Below are 21615 nucleotides of genomic sequence, written 5' to 3'. Positions count from 1 at the left end.
TTTTGGATTTACCACACCTGTATATTGTTTATGGTAGTGCTTTCAATCATTCTTCTTCTTGTCTTGATGATGTCTTGCTTCCTTCGATTAATATGCTTAATTTCTTATTTTAGTTCAATTTGTTTAAAAAAAAATTTAAAATCTTCTGAATCCGCTGTAATTATCTTTGCAACATCAGTTTCATTGACACCTACTTACTAACAGTAAAATTAGTATCAAAAGACACAAAATCATGCAACTTGAATCAATCGGACAAACTTTCTACCAAAATTTTGTTTAATATTCTAATGAATAACAAATACAAAACTAACCTACTCGCATGTTAATTTTCTTTAAAATAATGTTTTTTCTAAAACAAAATTCGTTTAGCAGCATTTGGTGAATCATTCAGGAACGTTCATAAATTAGAGAAATAATCCTAACACGTCAAGCTTGTTTCTCATAAATCAAACGCATAGAGGATTTGCCCTATAATACATTTTTGCTTATTTTAACCAATTGTAACTGATCATCCCACTCACGTTTTACCGTAATTTATCACGCATATGCATAATGAATAATGTTTAACCTTAAATGAAAACGTTAATTTCTGTTATCTGCAATGAACAGCGAAAAAATGTTGTGTGGCTGCATTTGAAATTTGTATTCTTCTGTTTTTTTTTTAATATTACAAGCAAAGATATCCAGTTTTATAGGTAAATTATCCAAACTGGGTATAAAAAGAAAATAACCCTACTAAGTAGAACTGGCGGCATAATGTGAACTTATATAGCCTGGCCTGGCTCTTAATGCTTTTCATTTAACCAGTCCTAATGAAATGATATGAGTCAATTACACATTATCTGCCGGCGTAAAAATTCTATTTTAGCGTAATTTGTTTTGGTTAAGGGTTGACTAAAACTGGTTTTGTGTGTTTTAGACGAAAATCGATTCATCGTCAGGAGGCTTTTTTCGCCGAACCTACCGGAAACTCTTTGGAGAATATGTCAGATGCTCCATCAGAAGCTTATTCAGAATGTACATCTGATGGAGCTCAGTCTGAAGGAGATGCACCTCATACCACAATTCCTGGTTTGGTTGTAAGCGACATCTATTTACAAGTAAGCTCAGATTATTTTGTTGAAATGGATATTTTATAAACTTGACCCTCTTCATTCAGGGCTGAAAACCCTAAACGCCATACCTGATTAACGTCCTTATAAAATATTCGTTAAGCATTAACTGCGTAGGATTTCTCCCTTACGGGCAAGAATTTATAAGGGCCTAACCTAAATCTTGTTTACGGTCTACTGAATTGAGGGGGGATCCTCCAAATTTCTTGGAATAGATTTTTTCTGGTTCTATAAGTATAAATCTCCTAAATTATAAATTGCCTAACACTGTCTAGATATGGAACCGGATTGCAAATAAATGCCTTTTCCAGACTTTTTTTTTTAAGATTTATTCCCGTATAATATCGACGTATCTTACACTAGTTTACGTAATAAATTTTTCGATATAAAAGTTGTAGTAGCTTTAGTTTTTTTTGTTGCGATATAATATCATATTGTTGTACTCTCTCAGATTTACATTACTTCCTCAGTTACACTTTAAACCAATAAAGAATTATTTTACTACTTCTATTATACTTATAATTAAATATTGTCATATTTTACGTTTTTTTTTATTCGTGTCACATACAGCACGTAACAAAAATATTTGCATAAACTTGTTATGCCGCACGAAATTCGAATGTATAAGTTTTTGCAAGTTTCACGCAAAAATATACGGTTACGTGTCCAGATTTTTTTTCCTTTGTTAATAATAAAATATCGCCGACAACTTCAGGTAATTAAAATTTGTCGCTCTTTCCTAAGGGAAGTTATATTGGGAATTGCATTATTTATTACTTGGGAGTTTATAAAAAGTTAACGCAAACCATCAAGTTTTGTTAATTAAGTCTTCGAAGTTAACTTTTTAGCCCTCCCTGTCGGTAATAAAGGGACCGATTATTTTGAAAGATTATATGAGGCCGAAGTAATGCGCTTATTTTTTCAGGGATTTAATTATGAAAATTTCAGGTGCCGGATTTAAAACGTGATAGAGCCGCCTCGGTTGATTCGTGCTTTTCCAAAGTACCTGAAAAGAAGACTGAAGAACTGCAACATTCTGGAGTTAGTTTGGAAGTACCCGTTGGTCCTAACGTGGCGCTACGATCGCGCTCCGTTGATATAGTACTACCCACAGATGAGCAAGCGCGTTACAAGGCACTGGCGATGACAGCGCCCCCTCCCGCTTCTAGTATTACTAGGTATGATAGGTGTCGCATGACAACTCACATAGAGCATGTTTGTATACAGAGTGTCATACAAGGTGACTTTTAGTGTAGTATTTCCACTATTTGTAGATTTGTGTTTCGTTAGGTTTAATTTGTTTCTCTTATTTTGTTGTATTTGTACTGTTTGTATCAATGGTTGGTTATGGAGCTTTAATAACTTAGTGCATGTCACATAAAACACACACACCGTATAAGCGACTTTCCAAAAAAAAAACACGTATACCTTTTGACCAGGCCTTAAGGGCCCAATTCAGGTCTATATCAATATCAAGAAAGGTTTTGTCTTGGCGGCGTCTTGTGCCTTCGGGACCCAAGATAATTGGGACGAAAACTAAGTGAGTCCAACCCTCTTAGAGCGGAAAAAAAGCAACGAAATCCACAAAGGACCTATTGATATCAACTATTCAGGCATATTATCTAGCAAAAGTCGCCCAGACCCTCTAAGCCTCAATGAAATATGGCCCTTTTCCTTTACTCCCTAGCGAACGAGTGAATATTTAAAATTGTAGGGAGGTTTTTTTTTTTGGTTACATGCTGCTCTGCCTTTTAATTCAACGGTAATTCTGAAATGACGGATGTTTCAGTGCTTTTAATTGGTTTTTTAGGTAACTAATCAAATTGTTTGACAAGCAACATACTCATACTTTGACAGCTTTACTATACAAACTACACAAACTTGAAACGCCAAAATATCTACTGTACATTATAGAACAATTTAATTACAGACAATTACAAGTACGCATTGACAATCAATATATTATTCCTTTTCTTCTTCTCCTGGGCAGGGGCTTCCTTAAGGATCCCCACTTTTCTACAACATACAGGTGTGGTAAATCCAAAACCGACCATAGGAAAACCGTGTAACTGACAGAGAAACGTAGATAATTGCATGCGTGGGACAAAGACAGAAAACGAAAAAAATATCAAGTAGGCCATATTTTCAGTGCGCTGTTGCCAAAATCCAGCACCAAATTAATTTTGTCGATGGTATTGAATACTTGGCGTTTGGCAACAGCGCGCTGAAAATATGGCCTACTTGATATTTTTTTCGTTTTCTGTCTTTGTCCCGCGCATGCAATTATCTACGTTTCTCTGTCAGTTACACGGTTTTCCTATGGTCGGTTTTGGATTTACCACACCTGTATACTGCCAGTATGCCTTCTTTGCATATTGTAGTACGCTGACGATGCTCACAAACCACAAAAGCAGCAGAAAGGCTCCAGATGTTGGCAGACCATACTATGACATGGTTTTATAAATACTTTAGTTACTTACTTACTTTAAACCAGCTCCTTTTATGCAACCACAAAATTAACACTCTCTTCTACAATAACAGTAAACGGTCACATAACTGAATACAAAACATGTACGAGACATTAGGACAGAAATTATCAGAATATCGAAACACTTCAGGGTACGTATTCTTGAAATGAGGGAAGTGAGTTATCAAGAGAAAGGTCTGAAGAATGTGACAGAAAACCGCCATTGTCAGTTTCTTCTGTCACATTCTATCAACACTTCTCTTGAGAATTCCGTTTCCTGATTTCAAGAATTAAGGCCCAGATGTCTAACATCAAAGCAATTCAATTTGCCGACCACTGTTAGACTATGAAAACTGTTTGAAAATGCAATGCAAATGTTACTTGAATATTAAATTGCTTTAAGACTAATTACAACAATACGATATCCTAATAACCCGTTACAAAACCCACCTAATGAACTTTATCAACGCACTTAAATGCCAAAAATTTCTGAAAGAGTGGTACAACTATAGGCATAATGAAAAAACAAACCTAACAACTGGACTATACTTGATCCTTTTTGCCTAAGAAGACAAACGAGTCATTTGTGTTTCCCTCCTGCACCTCAACTCAACTCAACACTTTTTTCCAGCAATCAACAAGAAACAAATTACACAACTTTTTGATTAAATTTTAATTTAATGACAACTGTCCCATTATAGAAGCTTTCACTACATTAACTCAATGGTAGACTTGTAAATGTGACAACCTACACACACTTGCAAAATAAAACTAGCTTTTAGTTCGCGTTTGAAATTTGGGCGTTTTCTTAAAAGCTTTTGCTCGAAACGCGTTAAATGAATTTGCCAGTTTGGGGAATTCGGGCATTCTCTCCCAAGTTTGCTCCAACCTTGGAGAGCCCAAAGCGGAGGTGGAGTTTGGCACGTGAACCGCTGTAGGGCCGCGCTTAAGAACCGAAATGAAAATATTGCCTCGGTTGCTTTCAATTACGTGACGCTTTTGTCTGTCTGCTAATTAAATTCCTGTGCGTAAATTAATAAATTTCATATTTCACGTATCCTTCAAAATATTTACGTAATTTACGAGCAAAACATGGAATAGTGTTTTGCTAACGTACTCTAATAGTTTGTATACGAAATCTTATTTCAATTTATTAACAAATATGTGCTCACAAGACATAGAGCTATAAAACATGATTTGCCAAAATATAAAATACCTGTTATCAATCAAAAGCTGTGCTTTATAGCTTTATGAACAACATCATCCCTAACCCAATAAATGCACTTTATACAATGTCATGTAAACACCCTACAGGACGTTCTTAATAACAGTTTAATTAAGTGTCCTGCGAATAGGATTATAAAGTTACAACCTGCTGTAACTTAGGGCTTCATTTAGTTTCAAACTTGTCCAGGCAACATTGTAATTTAAGTGACGACAATGTTAAGCCGGATATTAAAAACTGATTTTCCAAGAAGCCAGGTAATAATAAACATAATCAGTGGAGTATTTTAAATTTAGAAACCCGTCTGGATACAGCCAAAAAAATGATGTTGTGTAAACTTGTACGTGGCGGCCGTTTACGTTTTATGGTTTTTGCGGGTAAAAGTCGCAATAAAATATCGTTTTGCCCCTCCATTATTTCATTTAATGGACCCATAAAGTATAAACGATGAATCAATATTGTAACTGACACACGGGATAGTCATACAGTAATCGGGAATAATGTATTGTGAGGTCGATTTTCCTGAAGTTATTATTTATTACACCGTTACTGGCTTGGGATCAATTTTTGTTGATATTGAAGTTAATTCACAAATCATAAACAGAGTGGCTAAATTCAAAAACATTTAAGTATTTTCCTTATTATACTGTATTTAAAAACTTGGTTATAAATCAAGTAATATTTTATAGGCAAGCGTACAAAATATACTTCAATGTAAACAGAGCGTATATCCAAACTATGATTTATTTCCACTTTAGATTTTTGTATATTAGTTTGTTCAGCAAAGAACCTCGTAAATTTTCTTCTGCAAAATCCTTTATTGTCTATGAATGTAAATTTTCCAAACCGTTCTTAAAACCACAATGTGGTTTCTGAGGTTCTTTTACTAATAAGACATCTTTCATCGCTATTAATTGATAAATGGAAAAGTAAAAATATCATCTCATATTTGATGGCGATTATTTACTCAAGCTTATACAGATCGTTAAATCGGGAAAATAAAAAAAGAAAATTCAAACATAAATAAACTAGCATTTCCTAGTAATCTTAACGTTGGAAATGTTTTGTTGGCATATTAGTTCCAAATTGTAATAACTTTTGAAATGGCTGTTAATCGTCAATACGAGCATCATAAAATGTATGCAAACACCCTAAATTTTAATGTTTTGGATTATTACCACTTTTAACTTGGTATACAATTTTAAAAACTAAACCGTTTCCAGACTGTATCTAAAGCAAATCCAGGCTAATACACTAAAGAAACGATATAAAGCGTCAAAAATGACATACAAAACAAATTTCATTAACAAACCGAGCCGCGTATTTTACGATAGGGATTTTTCGAGTTTACGCTTAGATAAGCTGTTTAAATAGAAGTTTTTCGGGAATGGGAGACGTTCGTTCAGTTTTCCTTTCAGTTTGACGCGATGATGCGCGGAAAATGCTGTTTTACAGGATTTTAACGAAAACTGCTGTTAACTAGTCGGTTTGCGTGTGAAAAACAAGTGATGTAATGAATTAGTGATCATCAGTTTGTTTGGAATCGATTTACTTATTTAAGCAAAAAATTCATCCTAAATTGTCTACGTTTCAGTAAGTTTATTACCATCCTCAGTGTAATGTAGATTGCACACTTTAATTACAGTTAATTAAAATTTGAGTTAAGTGTTTGTTGTTATTGAGCATTGAAGATGATAATAAATATTTTAAAAAATGTTGAAATTTAGCATAGACAATTAAAACTATTCCTAAATCTTCTGCAAAAAGTATTCTTAACTTGTTTATTGTACACATTTTCGACCACATAACTGTTACCCATTTCCTTTTTATTGTTAAGGTAATAATGCCAATTTATGTGAATTAACAGGAAACGTTAAATTTTATCTCTACTGCAATTGGACTTCAATGCGCCCCATAAAATTTAATACGAACGTAACAGCTCGTCCAAACATAACATTTTATAGGTATTTCACTATCTTTCCTTAAAAAAAAATTAGTTGGTGTGGGGGCACTTTAGATGGTTACTTCAAATTTGTTAAGAGAAAAACTAAATGTGGGTTAGTGAAAATTATTTTTAGAAGTTTTCAACGCAAAATTGTGATAAACGCAAATAACAGACCGGACCACCGTATGGTGGAACATCTGAAATAGTTTATTTTAGTTGTGGCGTTTATTAAAGCCTCTGGCACCAATTTGTTATTACTTTTTCTGTTTTAACCTAATTGCTTAGATTATCCGGTTTTTTTGTCGATTAAGGTTAATGTATTGATTTATATTCCCCCTCTTACATGATTACAAATTACTCCAGAACTAAAACACACACAGATAACAGTCTATAATGGGACAAATGAGAGTATTGTTCAAAATCAATACATAATAACACTAAAAGCAATTAATACACCTAATTAGGCGTGTATGTGTGTGTATATTTATAAGTCCAGATGGGATGGGACGTCTGAAATACTAAAATGTTTTTAATCTAACTATTTTTGGATCCTCTATGTATAACCACGGTTAAACTTATTTCTGGATCAGGTGAAGAGATTCATTAATAAAGTTGAGTAATTCGTGAACTTTTCGCAAAAAAGTTGAAGCTATTAATCTAACAGTTTCATGAAACTCGTGAATTGTTACAAACATGTGGACATTGGTGAGAACATTAAAACTATGATTGCGGTGAGGAAAAAACGGGGTTTAGTGAGGAATAAGTCCATTCATCACAGGACCAGACCCAGGTGAGTCAACTTTTAAATAAAAAGTGTTTAATTCCAGTTCATTATTTTTTTTTGTAAAGTTGGCAGTAATGATATGGTTCTGCTAGCTCTGTTTCCGGTATTATAGTACATTCTTGGATTTATTGTAGTCAAAGAGCTTCATTTGTGGACAAAAAAGCAAACATGCAAGTTTCAAAAATATGGCATGTAAAGGATTAAACAATTGCAGGAACATGCATAATTTTGTTTATACAAACTAGTGGGACTTTGCAGCATTTGCAACATCAGGTTTACAGCGACCATCAAAGAATCAAGTTTTTTATTATACTAAACGTACATTTACTAATTGTTCAACAGTTTTAACATCACTGACATATTTAGTTTCGTTGGTTGTAGAATAGACTAAGAAAATAAAGTTAGTATTTGGTGAAAATACTTATATACTGCAAATAAATCTTATTCTGAACTGAAAGTACTGACCTTTCCAGAAATGAGAAAGATTTTCTCAGGGATTGTGGGAATTAGTCCTAATTGAGTAATTATCGCCAGATAACTCGTAAATGAAACAACTTTCGCCTTGGGGGCGCCTTAGAATTAGTATTTTAGTTTCGAGTTACCAAGAAGGGGAGCGCTAACTGTTCGATGGTGTAATTAACACAACTCGCAGATTTTGTTTTAGATTTCCGTATAATTTTCACTTTAGGAAAAGTATAAATAAGTTGGAATTTTGTAGCCTGATTTAAATATAAACCAAGTTCGTTTATTCATTTTTTCATTAGACAGTTACCACGTGACTACGCTAAGCGTACACAATGGAGTGTCGTGTGACATTTTTCAAATAAAATCTAAGACAAAACCAGAGATGTAAAAGCGGTATTTTTCGAGTAGGAAAATTTCCATTTTTGGAAACTTACCGGAAAGTTTCTGAAAAATGCAACCATTTTCAAAATAATATGAATTTTGAAAAAAATATTTATAAATTTCCCTCTTCTGGACAACACATTCCCGGTATAAAAACTTTAATCTTTCGGTAGCGTGACTCTTCTACTATATATGGTATACAGGGTGATCAAAAGACAATTTCAAGGGCTACAAATTGGTATATTGAACCAGACTGTAACTGTCAAAAATAACAGAGTTATGAGCTGTCACTGTAAAAACTGCCAAAATCAAACAAACAAGGGCACGAGTATGTTGTCCCGTTCAGCCGCTAGAGGGCGTTATTGTTGACTCTTGTTTTTGCAGGTTAGGTCAATTTTACATCCCTGGACAAAACTTAAATTAAGTTCAAATTTCTGGTGGTGCAAATCTCATAGTTACCAGTGAAACGTATTATCGAAAATGCTTTTAAACTCGTATAACTACTGAACACTATCCGGATAACCAGAACACCATTATTATGTTAGCATTAAATCGGAACGGCTTTTCAGTTCATCGATACGGTAAAATACGCATATTCAATATGGGTTTCATTTGTTACAGGAGATCTACTGGACCGACTGAACGATTGCATAGAGGCACTCCAGATTGGGGCGAATCGGCCGCCATCGGTGACCACCTGTGGGTTTCCACGTCCGTTTCGGGGGAGTTTTGTTACGTTGGCGATGCTGAATGCTTGGTAAGTTGCTCCTCTCTGATTTATGATATTCGCATTATTATGCAATGTCCGTGCAACAGATTTCCTTTCACAAGTTTGCCCTTTATATGCTTGTCGGCCCCCCAGATCATACTAAATTTGTGGGCAGCATTGAATGAAATATAGTTGTGCACCAAGTGAAATTACTAGATTTAATAAAGCCAACAGTTATGAAGAGAGTTACTTTATGTATCACAATTGAAAAACTACCATAGACAACCTAAAAATAGACACTAAACTGAGGCCGCATTCGTTTTCACGCTCCATGGAGTGAGCAGAGCGTTTTTGACGTCACAATGACGTAATTTGACAGTTGGTCAAATTATGGTTTTGCCAAATTTCGTCATCGTGACGTCGAATATGCTCTGTTCGCTCCATGGGGATTGAAAACGAATGCGGCGGAAGAAAAAATGACCGCAAGAGGGCCAGATTTTGTGTCATGTCATACATCAAATCAACCTTTTTAAATTTTTTTTTCTAAATCCTAACCCTATTTTCTATTTCTAACCTGCGTTTCTGCGGGAAACAATTGTTTTGGTTGTAATTTTTTCTGTTTTGTGACTTTTGTGAGTGTTTTCGTAATCGGTTATTTTAAAAACATGGGAAAAGCTGGTTCTGTGATTCCTGGTTGCAAACCAGACAGTGGTGGTAGCCGCTTTACGTTTCCCAACCTTTCTAAAAACCCTCTCCGCTTTGCTCCCTGGAAAAGGATTTGGAGCTTTTTGTTGAGCTGGACAATGCGAACAGATATAGAAGTGTATCACACATAAGTTCAGTCGTTATTAGAAGTGCGCAAATTAAGGTATTTTCTCAATATTTATACAACATACCTAATTTAGGTGTTACTAAGTTTTTTTTAATTAAAACAGGAATGTTAATCAAGATGTCAATATTATGTTGCAGTATCCTCTGCTATCTTTATTTTTTTCCTGTTATTTTACTAAATTCATTTATATCTATCTTTAGTTGCTACATATGTGACAGAAAATTACATACTTACCTACTAAGTATGATTTTGTAACTTTCATACGTCGATGATGATGAAGATCTGTGTTGATTTACCTTATAAGTTATTTAACGCTAAGATCGACATAAGAAAGTAAGAAAGTCGCAAAATCAGAGAACCATTTAAATTTTCCGCCACATTATAATTTCCTTACCAGCCAGTAGATGGCTCTTCAATCAATATGTGCGGTGCTAACTTAAATTGCAAAATACAGGTCACGTGACGTGGATAATTAAATTTTTGAGCTTGCAACACTGTAAAGACCAGTTGATATCTGTCAAAGTTAATCACGTGACCGTTAAAATATGGTGTAAACTTTAAAAACTTGGTAAATTAAATTCAGACTAGCAATGTTGTCATTTTGTACATTGTGTAATATAATAGCATTCATATAAAAAATAATATTTAAAATAAAAAAAATAGCTCAATAAAATACAGTTAGTTTCAGCAGAATTTTTCAAGAATACTTACACTCATATTTTCTGTTCCAAATGATACAAATTGTTTTCTTTATTTGTGGGATAAGCCCATTATTCATAAAATTAGCGTTTAAAATGTTGGCTAATTGACTTACCAACTGGACTTCTTCATGTTGCATTGTAATACGGTTTCAATGATTTAAACAGTTTATTATTACATTCGAAAACAATGTGACATGCAATATTATTAATTAACTATAATAGAGCAATATCGACGTTAATTGCGTGATATAAAGCAAACAACATAAATAATATTTGTTGTCATCAGTTTAGTTTAGTGTGTAATTAAAATATACAGGGTACTTTTGGTTTAGTACAAAGAATATTTGTCTATTTTTCCATCAACTGCAATTATCTCTAATATCATCACATTACACATCATCCTAATGCATTTCCCACAATCACCAAAATATCAAAGAAACAATAAAACAATGCCCGGCCTTTGAAACATGATGTAATGTTTTATTAGCATGGAAATCCTTTGACAAACTTTATCGTAGTAACACGCTGAAACCGGTTTGTTAAATGTCAAGTGCTCAAACTAAAACAAAACTATCGGGGAGTTTGTGGCCACACATTACACAAAACAGAATTGCCTACTTTTAATTAAAAGTTTGGACTCGGATTTAACGTTTTCAAATTGTCAATCTGCTCCATCAGGCAAAGCCCACAAATAGGGAAAATAAACATGAAGCCAGCTCATATTGTTTCATTTAGCTTCTTGGATGTGGCATTGCCGAGCTCATTTCAAAAGCAAATAAAAGAGAGCATAATTTACCTGGATCTCGTCGCAACGAAAAAGTAATCTATTTAGAGCAGCCAAGATTTCTGGAGAAAATTCTATATAGTTTCAATATTGTACCTGTCTGGTAAAGAAAATTTTGCTTGATTTCATTTTATACCTTTATGTGCATTCTCCAGCCAATTAGAGGGCACAGTAGTTGATATAAGTTTGAAGACTTTTTTGAAATCCAGGAATCTCTAATAAATCCCTCAGATTTACCTGAGGCGCTTCAGCTTGAACCGAAAGTAATATCGAAGTCAATTTTCAGGAACCATCACTGATACGGATTTTACTGCCTATATTCAAGCTGTGTCTACAAATATAAAGTTTTAGTGCTCTGGATATGGATTTCATATCCAGTGGTTGTTTTAGTTTTCCTAAATCCCGGCAAAGAATTTCATGACAATGTAATCTGGCACGCTATAATAAAATCTTTATATCATGCAATTTTAATGGGACCATTTAAGTTCTTGCAAACTACAAAGTTAATTTTCATTGTGCATAAATCTTATTTCAATTAAACTCCTGCGTATTGGTGGTTAAATGGAAAAACTAGTGTATACGTTTCCTAGATTAAATCATTGTAAAGTTGGAAATAGCTATTCCCTGTTTCCCGAATTAATGGAAAGTTTCCGGCTTTCGGCTTTCCAATTAAAACAATCTATGGAATATTATAGCAATCAGATTCATTAGGGAGATATTCAACATGGATTCTGCTTGAATAACAAAAACAACTTTGGATAATTCTGTTTTGATTAAAGAATAATTTTCATGGAAAGTAAATAATTCAAGCAGGTCGTCGTTTTGAACAGAATTTTTAGGCACACAAAAAAGTCCTGTAGAGTCTGCATGAATTGTATGATATTTTCGAATGTTAATCAAAAGGAAGTGAGATAAAGTAAATATTTATGTAGCTGCGGAAAGTATAATGAAAATGGGAGTTGATGTCAATAACATTATAAGGGAAATAACAATAAATTAAAAGTAGTAGTAGTAGTTTAAATAAACAGAAGTGCAGAATCTATTTCTAGGTGTTTTTTTTGGAAATGGCATGATGGTAAAAAGCTCAAAACGTTTGTCTCAAACTGCACTTTTACAGAGTGTTAAAAAAAACAAAAAGAGAAACAGTTAGCAACTAAGCAAAATCTCTATGTAGAGAGAAAATTAATTTTTGCGACACTCGACAATTTAATACAAAAACAATCCTTAATCCTTGTTTTACACGAGAGATTGTTCATGAATTTAAAGTGAAAATCATGTTGAAGAGGCGTCATAGAACAAACTTAAACCATTTATAACGTTCTGAACATGGAGAGAGAGACCTTAAACATTATCTGTATGTAAGCTCGTATTTCGGGCTAATGATATTCTGTAGGTAATGATGATGAATATATTAAACCAGAATGGGGTAGTTAAGCTGGGTGGAAGAATTAGTGATGCGAAGGGGGGACGTTAATTTTTATAGCGTCGTTAAATTTATTTTTCCCGGGGAAATACTGCGTCCTTGGCCTTACAAATGAGGTTTATGCCATAATGAAGTTTCCACGATTGTGTGAGTGTTCAACACGATTTGACCATTAAGCTAATAGTAATGGGAATTATTTTGTGACTGAAAGGAGTCATATCCTTTCACGCATAAAATCCCTTTAAATACCACCTGAATCCTGAATGATTGTAACGTCGATGTTAAATCCCTAAGATGGATGGTGGATCTTCAGCAAAATCCCCATACAATTTATGTGTTGAGTTCTTTTTACTTTAGATTCATCCAATTTAGTTGAAAACGTGAAAATTTAATTAATATTCAAGTCGTAACACGAAATGAACGCTTCACAGCGTTTTAATTTTAAAATTTAAGAACATATTAAAAATACATTAACCTCCCATCTAGGCTAGAATAAATGGAAAATGAAACGTGCTTTTAGATCCACGTGCCATAATAGCGCTTCATAAATTTCTTCCCTCATCAAAATTATGCATTTTATAACATGTTGAGAAAATCTAGTTATGCTATAAGATAGTGAAGAAGTTGCTATGAAATATTAACTAATTCGTATTTTTTTTTTTTTATTTCAGAAACATGGAAACCGATTTAAATGTTCAGCTTGCAATATCGTATGCCACGAAGACTGTATAAATATATTAATGGACCGTCTACGTTTCACGTGTAAACCGAGCTTTAGAGACGTGGGCGTACGTCAATATCGCGAACAAACCACAATCCAACATCACTGGGTCCATCGACGGTCCGAAAAGGGCAAATGCCAACAATGTGCTAAAGTAAGTTATCCTTAACCCGGGAAAAAAGAAAATTTAATTTGGACTGTCTTGTGGCTAAAAATAAACCTGACCAAATTTGAAAAACGAGGGGAATTTACAAGACAGGGCCAGTTTACTATATTGGACTGGACCATTTATCTTTTCAAGAAAAAAAAAACACAAGCACAAAGCAATCTCGGGGCTCAACTTAGGAGTCATTCATTTTACTAAACAACCCAAAACGAGACTTGCATCATCAAAAACCAGAAACAAAAATCCATTCCTGGGCGGGTAAAACAAATTAATCCCAACTCATTACGATCTTATGCAAATAGGACTGATTTAAATTCAACAAGCACTCAGACCTAATTTTAGCTTACAGAAACTCCATGAAAAAATATTTGTAAAACACATTTTTTCCACTAAATTGTACTACTAATGTTTCTTTTTTTTATTTCAGTCATTCCAATCAAAATTATCGTTTAGTTCCAAAGAAATTGTTGCAATAAGTTGTTCATGGTGTAAAGTGGCCTACCACAACAAAGAGTCTTGTTTTAATGTTCAACGAATAGGAGAAGAATGTAATTTAGGTAAGTTTTTCTATTTCTATTAGGTAAGTGAATAAAAATCTAAATAAAGGTGCGTCACATCGTCATATAGATTTAGGTAATGCCAGACAGTTTCTGTCAATTCTCAAATAGTTTCTGGCAATACTAGATAGTTTCAAGTAATGACAGGTAACATCTGACATTACCAGACAGATTCTGATAATTGTTAGATGATTTTCAGCAAACGCCAGATAGTTTATGACAATTGTCAGATTGATCTGTCAATGCCAGCTAGTTTTAGGCAAAGTCAGTTAGTTTCTGGCAAAGCCAGACAGTTTCTGTCATTGCCAGAGAGTTTCTAACAATTATCAGATAGTTTCAGGCAAATTCTTTTAGCTTCTAACAAAGCCAGATAGTTTCTGGCATTGCCAGATAGCTTCTGACATTACCAGATATGTTCTAGTAAGTGTTAAATGGTTTCCAACAATGCAAGTTACCTTCTGGTAATGCCAGGTAGTTTCTAGCATTGCCAGATAGCTTTTCACGTTGCCAGGTAGCTTCTGCCATTTCCAGATAGTTTCTTGAGGGTTTCAGATAGTTTCTGTCATTGTCAGATAGTTTCTGACAATTGTCAGATTGATCTGTCAATGCCAGCTAGTTTTAGGCAAAGTCAGTTAGTTTCTGGCAAAGCCAGACAGCTTCTGACATTACCAGATATGTTCTAATAAGTGTTAAATGGTTTCCAACAATGCAAGTTACCTTCTGGTAATGCCAGGTAGTTTCTAGCATTGCCAGATAGCTTTTCACGTTGCCAGATAGTTTCAGGCAGTTGTAAGATAGTTTTTCTAGCAATGCTAGTTAGTTTCTGGCGAAACCAGATAGTTTTGGGCAATGCCAGGTAATTTCTTGAGGTTTTCAGATAGTTTCCAGCAATTCCAGTTAGCTTCTGGTAATGCTAGATAGTTTCTGTCAGTGCCAGATAGCTTCTGACATTTCCAGATAGTTTCTTGAGGTTTTCAGATAGTTTCCAGTAGTTCCAGTTAGCTTCTCGTAACATCAGATAGTTTCTGTCATTTCCAGATAGTTTCTGACGATTGTCAGATTGATTTGGCAATGCCAGTTATATTAAATTATGATAAAAACTGCAATAACTTTTATCACTCATTCATAAAGACGGAAAACTCAATATAATATTGAAAACATTACGTAAAAGCTCCCAAAGCATCATCATCCCGTTCTCACTTTTCCATTTTTCACTTTCCCAGCTGACAGCATTAAATCCCTTTTGTACTTTTCAATGCATACCTTTAACGGCAAGGAGATTTATAACACAAGGCAATTTGCTTTCGTATAACGCCAACAACACCTTCTTTAAAAATATTTAAATGCAATAAAAGTTGCCGTTGTGACGTTCACTTTCTCCAAAAAAATCCGACTAATCAAACGTGGTTTTCTCTAAGCCCTGGGAAAAACGAGCGAGGCGAAAAAGTCTCTTTTCCAGATGAGAAATCTCGCATTATGTGATTTATTTTTGAGAATATGCTTGTTTGTAATACAGAAGAGTGTTTTTAGGGGTTTTTCATTTTGCTTCGCTGTTTTTGTTTCGATTCGTGGGAAGCGTTACTAGAGCTCAAATTGAGCCTAATCGAATTTTGTTTTACAGTTCTGTGATTTTGGGGTAAAAAATCCATATTAATTTGTTTATGAATCAAGAGATGATGATTTGATTTCTGTATTCGTATACGAATATTATCATCTTAGTATAATTTTGTATATTATGCAAATTAATACATTTATTTATTTCAGGTGTACATAATAATATAATAGTTCCTCCTTCCTGGATAGTTAAGCTTCCAAGAAAAGGAAGTTTTAAGTCAAGCCTAAGAAAAGTGCCAAAGAAAAAGGGATCAAACAAAAGAAGAGTTAGTAATAAGGTAAATGTTTTAATAATTTAATAAAACAATTAAACTTTTCAAACTAGGAAAATTGAACTTAGATAAGAGGGAGAACCCCAAAAGTAATTTCGGCCGACAATAAAAGTTTTCGGGTTAGGGAAAACAATGCAAATAGTGCATTTAATCTAGTTTTAGAATAAAGTTTTGAAGTTTTAATGCCGGTAGGACTGAGTGAAACATTTCCAATTTGGTTACAGGATAAGGAATATAGAACTTTTGTAATCAAACCCATTCCATCGACAACCGTAACGCCTGTGATTGTTTTTATAAATCCAAAATCTGGAGGAAACCAAGGCTTAAAGTTAATGCAAAAATTTCAGTGGCTGCTTAATCCTAGACAGGTACGTACAGAGGTACTAGCTATAACATGCAGTTTACACTCAAAATTTTCCCATTTTCCTTCTACTTACTCCCTCGACTGTGCTAGACGTAATACAAGAGATAACGTCTGGAAATCTGTTTTCCATTTTTCCACCTTAAGCAGAGGATTTCATGCTGTAACTCTACCGCTAGCAGCCTCGAGGGAATCGCTTTCCGCCTAGACCACTGAAAGTAGGCTTTCTCTTACTTTGTTTCATCCCCGTTATTTATTATATTATTTACATTTCCTTTATGACATAATCTGGATTTATTCTTGCGGAAAATAATACTTTATTCACACAGTGTCTTGGACGTTAATAACCAAAATAATTTTACGGATTTCAGGTTTTCGATTTGACGCTCGGAGGGCCGAAATTTGGGCTGGAGCTGTTCAGGAAAGTGCCAAACCTCCGGGTACTAGCTTGTGGCGGTGACGGTACCGTAGGCTGGGTACTAAGCGTTATAGACCAAATTAAAATGAAACCTGCACCTCCAGTTGGAGTTTTGCCTTTGGGCACTGGAAATGATCTGGCCAGAGCTTTAGGCTGGGGAGGGGTATGTTTAATTACGTCATTTTAAGCTTAGTAAATAATTAATGGACGATAACGGATACAAAATCATTTTAGGCTTTCTAGTATAGAGGGCGGTGCATTAATGCATGATTTTTCAATTGTTTTACTTTAATGCACAATTTTATCAAAGACAACCAAATAGGTCTCATAGTATAGTTCCATTCTACTTTATTTGTGTTAAACAGAGAGAAATAGACGCATATTATTCAGTTGACATCCACCATTAACGACAGAACCAACTGTCACTGTCATTGTCAAGGGTGCCTATGATTTCGGTTTGCCGTATTGCCTATACAACTGACAATTAGTCTTTTTCAAACTTTTTAGAATAATAAACATTTATTATTAACTACAGTCGACGGAAAAATGTTGTAACCAACTCTTATATTAATGAGCGAGTTAAATAAGTATAAGAGCTCTTCAAATATCAAAATGTAATGATTTCAGGGCTATACGGACGAACCAATATCAAAAATCCTGACCAACATCAGTCACAGTGATACAGTTTTGCTGGATCGCTGGTGTTTGGACGTTGAATCCAACCCTAATGGTGATCAAAGGAATGATGGAAAAGACACTTTACCTCTCAGTGTGGTAAACAATTACTATTCACTAGGAGTGGACGCTCATATTGCTTTGGAGTTTCACGAGGCTCGCGGTAAGTTTAATTTCTTGATTCACGGTTAGGGCACTTTCCTCCCATTTCAGTCATTCTGAAAGTAAATTCCTTTGAAAGAGCTAAATTTAGATTTAATTTCGATCGACCGTCTCGGCAATCAAACAAAAACTTCGGGGGAAAAACGCAAATCTTCAACCGAGATTTTTATTGGCAGTTCCTTGACTTGAAAGCAATAAATTTTTAATTAACCAGAGGATCCGAAACAATGAATTTATTGCCCACTTGATGTTTTTATTTCAAGATCAGGATGAACTCGAGTGTGGATAAGACAATATTAATATTGTAGTAACGGAAGAAGCTTCTATTTAATTGTGTATTTTAGTCCTACCCTCCAGGAAGCTTTTATTTTTGATTTCAGTTTCCTGGAATAAGCTTCCCGATATTTTTTGTCAACAGAGCGAATGTATACTTTATTAACTTTTCATACATTTTCTTGTCCTTTGGTTTATTTTCAAAGTCAATATTTGAGGAAAATAGTAATAGATTGGTAGGAAGTCTGATTAACTTAAAAGCGTCATTTTAGAGTAATCGAATTACGTTTACAGTATTTCAATTGCGCCTTTCATGTTACATTTTCACAGAAGAAAGCTGGTAGAAGCAAGTCATCTAAAAGTCAATTTTATAGATGAATTCTGTCAGCGTCAGAAAAGAAGAGTGGAAAAATGTGTTGTAATAATTGAGTTGGCTAATTGCTCAGATATTAATAAATATAAAATAATAAATTTAAGATCAACAAGAAGACAGTAAGAAAAAATCCTGTCGTTTGGCAACAACCTACATATTTTACTAAAATCGAACAAACTTAATTCACTTTATTAGTAGAAAGGTAAAACGTACATACTGTGTAGCGGATTAATTAGTCTTATACAAAGATTTTAAATGTTGTACATTAAGTTCTGTATTATCTCCATTAAGACGGCTTTCAAGTTCATCACGGTTCAGATCCGCACAATGCCTTAATGACTTCCGAACACGGCACGAAATGAAACAACAGTTTCGTTTTAATCTACAGCGCGGAGAATTTAATCTTGGCTCGGGTGTTTCTCCGTAAACTGACTTGTTCAATTTTCCATGCTGTTTTCGAGTGCAACTTGCCTAATATTTTTGCTGTTAATTTTCCTTACATTGGCCGAATTATAGCGCATTGTTTCCGGCAGCTCTGAATAGCCCTTTTGGCAAAAATAAGCTGCAAATGACACCCCCAGTAATTACCTCCGGTTTCATAAACAGCGATATAGATTTTACCATTTATGCCTCAAATTGTTTCTATACACTGCTTTGAACAGAACGTAATTGTATATTGTTTCACAGTTTTCTTACATCTGATAGAAATCGTGACATTGTAGCACAATTTTGATAGGATGTATCTACTTGCAGAGGCGCATCCGGAAAAATTCAATTCCAGGCTAAGAAATAAAATGTTTTACGGCCAAATGGGGGGTAAAGACCTATTAAGGAGGAAATGGAAAGGTCTGGCCGATTACGTTACTTTAGAGTGTGACGGAAACGATATTACGCCCAAACTGAAAGAGCTAAGGGTGCATGCTATAGTATTTTTAAATATTGGAAGGTAAATACCAGTTTTGAAACAACTTGTTTTTTAAATGTAACATGTTTGTAGTTATGGTGGAGGAACGAAGCCATGGAGCAAAACAATGGGCACATCCGATCCAAGCACTGAAGATGGTCTAATAGAAGTTCTAGGACTTACAACTTACCAACTGGTAAGCAAATTTGTATATCTATTTTATCTTTTGGAAAAAGGACTTCTCTAATATAAGACTGTAAATTTATTCCCTTGCGACACTTGGGCGACTTAAATAGTCGCATTTGTTATACACCCAGGCCCAACTGGTATGTAAATATTAAAAATTTACACAGACTGAGAATACACCCCTGCCTTGGTGGTAAGTTATGGCAGGAACAATATTGCCGCTTCCTTCTTACCGTAAAATATTACTTGAAGTCGGATTTTTATGCCTATTCTGTTTAAAATATGTTTTTCCCAATATAGAAAAACATTTCAACAATTCAATTCAAGGTTTTTAATGATATTTTCTTCCTCGTATGCCAAATTATATTTAGCAAGCAAGAGTTCTGTCTTAAGAGTTTATTGAGTGCTTTGTACTTGATAATTGATGTATTGCTTCAGGTCATTTACTGAAACTGCATGTTTCTGAAAAAAACACTTAACATATTGAATGTCGGAGAAAACACAATCCTTATACAGGTACGTACTGCAGTTGTTAGAAACAGGAAAAGTCCGTAATTACACATATTACAGTTGATAATGTGCGTGATTTGAAAATGTCTAACAATAAATAAAGCCGCAATCTATGTTTTTTAACCGATAAAAATCAGATGAAAAAGGTTCTTACAGTTATCAAGTTAAACAAACATAATCAATATTTGTACAGACAAAATTGGCTATATAATCAAGAGTTAAATATATAAAATCAAATATAATAATACAAAGTAAAAAATAAGTAAAATCAATATTAGGATTTACTTTAATCAAACTAAAAGCACTTTTTTCTCTAACAATCTCAAGAATCTGTTTTCACAATCATTCTTCCTAGTTTTTAAATAGAACTACTCGTAATCCTGAAGTAACACAAGTATGTGTTTATTATTTTTTTATTTAAATTTTAAATTCTTACAGTAACATTGTCATATTGTAAATCCCGTAAGGTTTTAATTTAGCTTAATATTACAAACTGTTTTCTTCCACATCGTTTATGCATGCCTCCACCAAATTGACGTATTCCTGCAAACTGGCTTCAAACCGCGAAATATCCGCCTCGTATGTGAGTAAAAACGTCGGAGCATAATTGGAAACGTGATCAATTTCGTAGAATAAGTCTCTGAAGTTAAGGATGTTTAGAACAGTCGTGTATAGATCGGCCAATTCTTGATCCAGATCAGTGGCGCAGATATCGGTAGAACAATTGGCAATTTTACCCGAAATGTCTGTTAGTTGTAGAGCTGTGTTTTTTAAAACGTCCAAGGCCCCGCTCAACTGTACCAGTTCATCTCTAATAACCGTGTCGATGTCACTTTGAATTTTGGTTATTGTGAAATCTTGCAGCGCTTCGATTTTAGCTTGGTAGCCATTTTTGCAGGCAAACACTTCGGTATCTGTGCAAAAAAAAATTTTAGCAAGCAAAACTTTGTAAAGAAAACTACTTACCATCTTTTGTAAATCCAACAAAAAGATTATTAATAGCTAGCAAGTACTTGTCGGACAAGGACTGCACATCACTATATACTTTGCCATAAGCTTGGGTATCATAGTCTTCAAAAATGGCAAAATAACTGTCGATATCATCCTTGGCAGATAATTGACGACGCACTATATTATTTGTAATAAATTCCAAGTTTGTGTTTAGCTCATCTGGAGTGATGGCCTGCAAATCATTACTAGTTTAGTTGATTTTAGAATTGAAGGTGATTTACTTACCGTAATTTGCAGAATTGGCAGCAACAAAACAGTAAACAGCAGTTTGACTCTCATTTTGAACAATATAGCAGGTACTAGGGTGGTGCACAAGTTTGTCACTGACTGATATTCACTAGAGATAACTGATTGTGATAAGAGAAGTGATAATCACTGTACTGAATAACACCTTTGTTAGGAAAATTTACTATGTTAAGCAGTAAAACTGTAATTTGTGAAACACGTAAAGGTAATGAAACAAGAATTTAATAAAATGATTCACTTTTAATTATTGGGAGCGGCAATGCGATAAGATAAGCTGATAACTAAGAACAAATACAATACATTTTGGATTAGCCTTGTGACATTATGGTGGATTTTAT

At 34.2% G+C, this 21615-nt stretch overlaps 2 protein-coding genes and 1 long non-coding RNA gene across 6 annotated transcripts in view; 1 reads left to right on the top strand and 2 right to left on the bottom strand.

Moving 5' to 3' along the window:
- Nucleotides 1-21615, top strand: part of rdgA (retinal degeneration A) — an 84465-nt gene that overhangs the window by 44846 nt on the left and 18004 nt on the right. For all 3 annotated transcript variants that reach the window (XM_081986860.1, XM_081986857.1, XM_081986859.1), the window contains 11 exons: nucleotides 920-1100; nucleotides 2061-2290; nucleotides 9001-9136; nucleotides 13500-13703; nucleotides 14143-14272; nucleotides 16037-16164; nucleotides 16383-16526; nucleotides 16891-17100; nucleotides 17565-17775; nucleotides 19174-19366; nucleotides 19418-19520. In XM_081986860.1, the coding sequence (XP_081842986.1) occupies nucleotides 920-1100; nucleotides 2061-2290; nucleotides 9001-9136; nucleotides 13500-13703; nucleotides 14143-14272; nucleotides 16037-16164; nucleotides 16383-16526; nucleotides 16891-17100; nucleotides 17565-17775; nucleotides 19174-19366; nucleotides 19418-19520 (1870 nt within the window). The remainder of the gene's footprint in view (nucleotides 1-919; nucleotides 1101-2060; nucleotides 2291-9000; nucleotides 9137-13499; nucleotides 13704-14142; nucleotides 14273-16036; nucleotides 16165-16382; nucleotides 16527-16890; nucleotides 17101-17564; nucleotides 17776-19173; nucleotides 19367-19417; nucleotides 19521-21615) is intronic.
- On the bottom strand, nucleotides 8599-8974 carry LOC145733892 (uncharacterized). Its single transcript, XR_014179295.1, has 2 exons — nucleotides 8839-8974; nucleotides 8599-8783 (listed from the first exon to the last, which is right to left on the bottom strand). It is a non-coding gene; the product is annotated as an uncharacterized LOC145733892 (long non-coding RNA).
- LOC145733876 (uncharacterized) lies at nucleotides 20420-21483 on the bottom strand. 2 transcript variants are annotated; one of them, XM_081986916.1, is made up of 4 exons: nucleotides 21416-21434; nucleotides 21257-21382; nucleotides 20987-21203; nucleotides 20420-20934 (listed from the first exon to the last, which is right to left on the bottom strand). In XM_081986916.1, the coding sequence occupies exons 2-4, from the start codon at nucleotides 21308-21310 to the stop codon at nucleotides 20507-20509; spliced, it is 699 nt and encodes a 232-aa protein (XP_081843042.1). In that variant the 5' UTR covers nucleotides 21311-21382; nucleotides 21416-21434; the 3' UTR covers nucleotides 20420-20506. The 2 variants fall into 2 exon arrangements, with proteins under 2 accessions (XP_081843042.1, XP_081843041.1); XM_081986915.1 differs by having other exon boundaries at nucleotides 21257-21483.

The sequence above is a fragment of the Ips typographus genome, linkage group LG9 (assembly GCF_016097725.1).
Source record: "Ips typographus isolate SLU linkage group LG9, UJ_Ityp_2.0, whole genome shotgun sequence".
Lineage (NCBI taxonomy): Eukaryota > Metazoa > Arthropoda > Insecta > Coleoptera > Curculionidae > Ips > Ips typographus.
This window is presented reverse-complemented; position numbering and strand designations above follow the sequence as displayed.

Coding starts and splice junctions, on each gene's coding strand:
- LOC145733876 (XM_081986915.1), bottom strand. CDS start 21,310: ATGAGAGTCAAACTGCTGTTTACTGTTTTGTTGCTGCCAATTCTGCAA. Junction 21,204..21,256: donor TGCCAATTCTGCAAATTACG/GTAAGTAAATCA, acceptor AATGATTTGCAG/GCCATCACTCCAGATGAGCT. Junction 20,935..20,986: donor TGTTGGATTTACAAAAGATG/GTAAGTAGTTTT, acceptor TTTTTTGCACAG/ATACCGAAGTGTTTGCCTGC.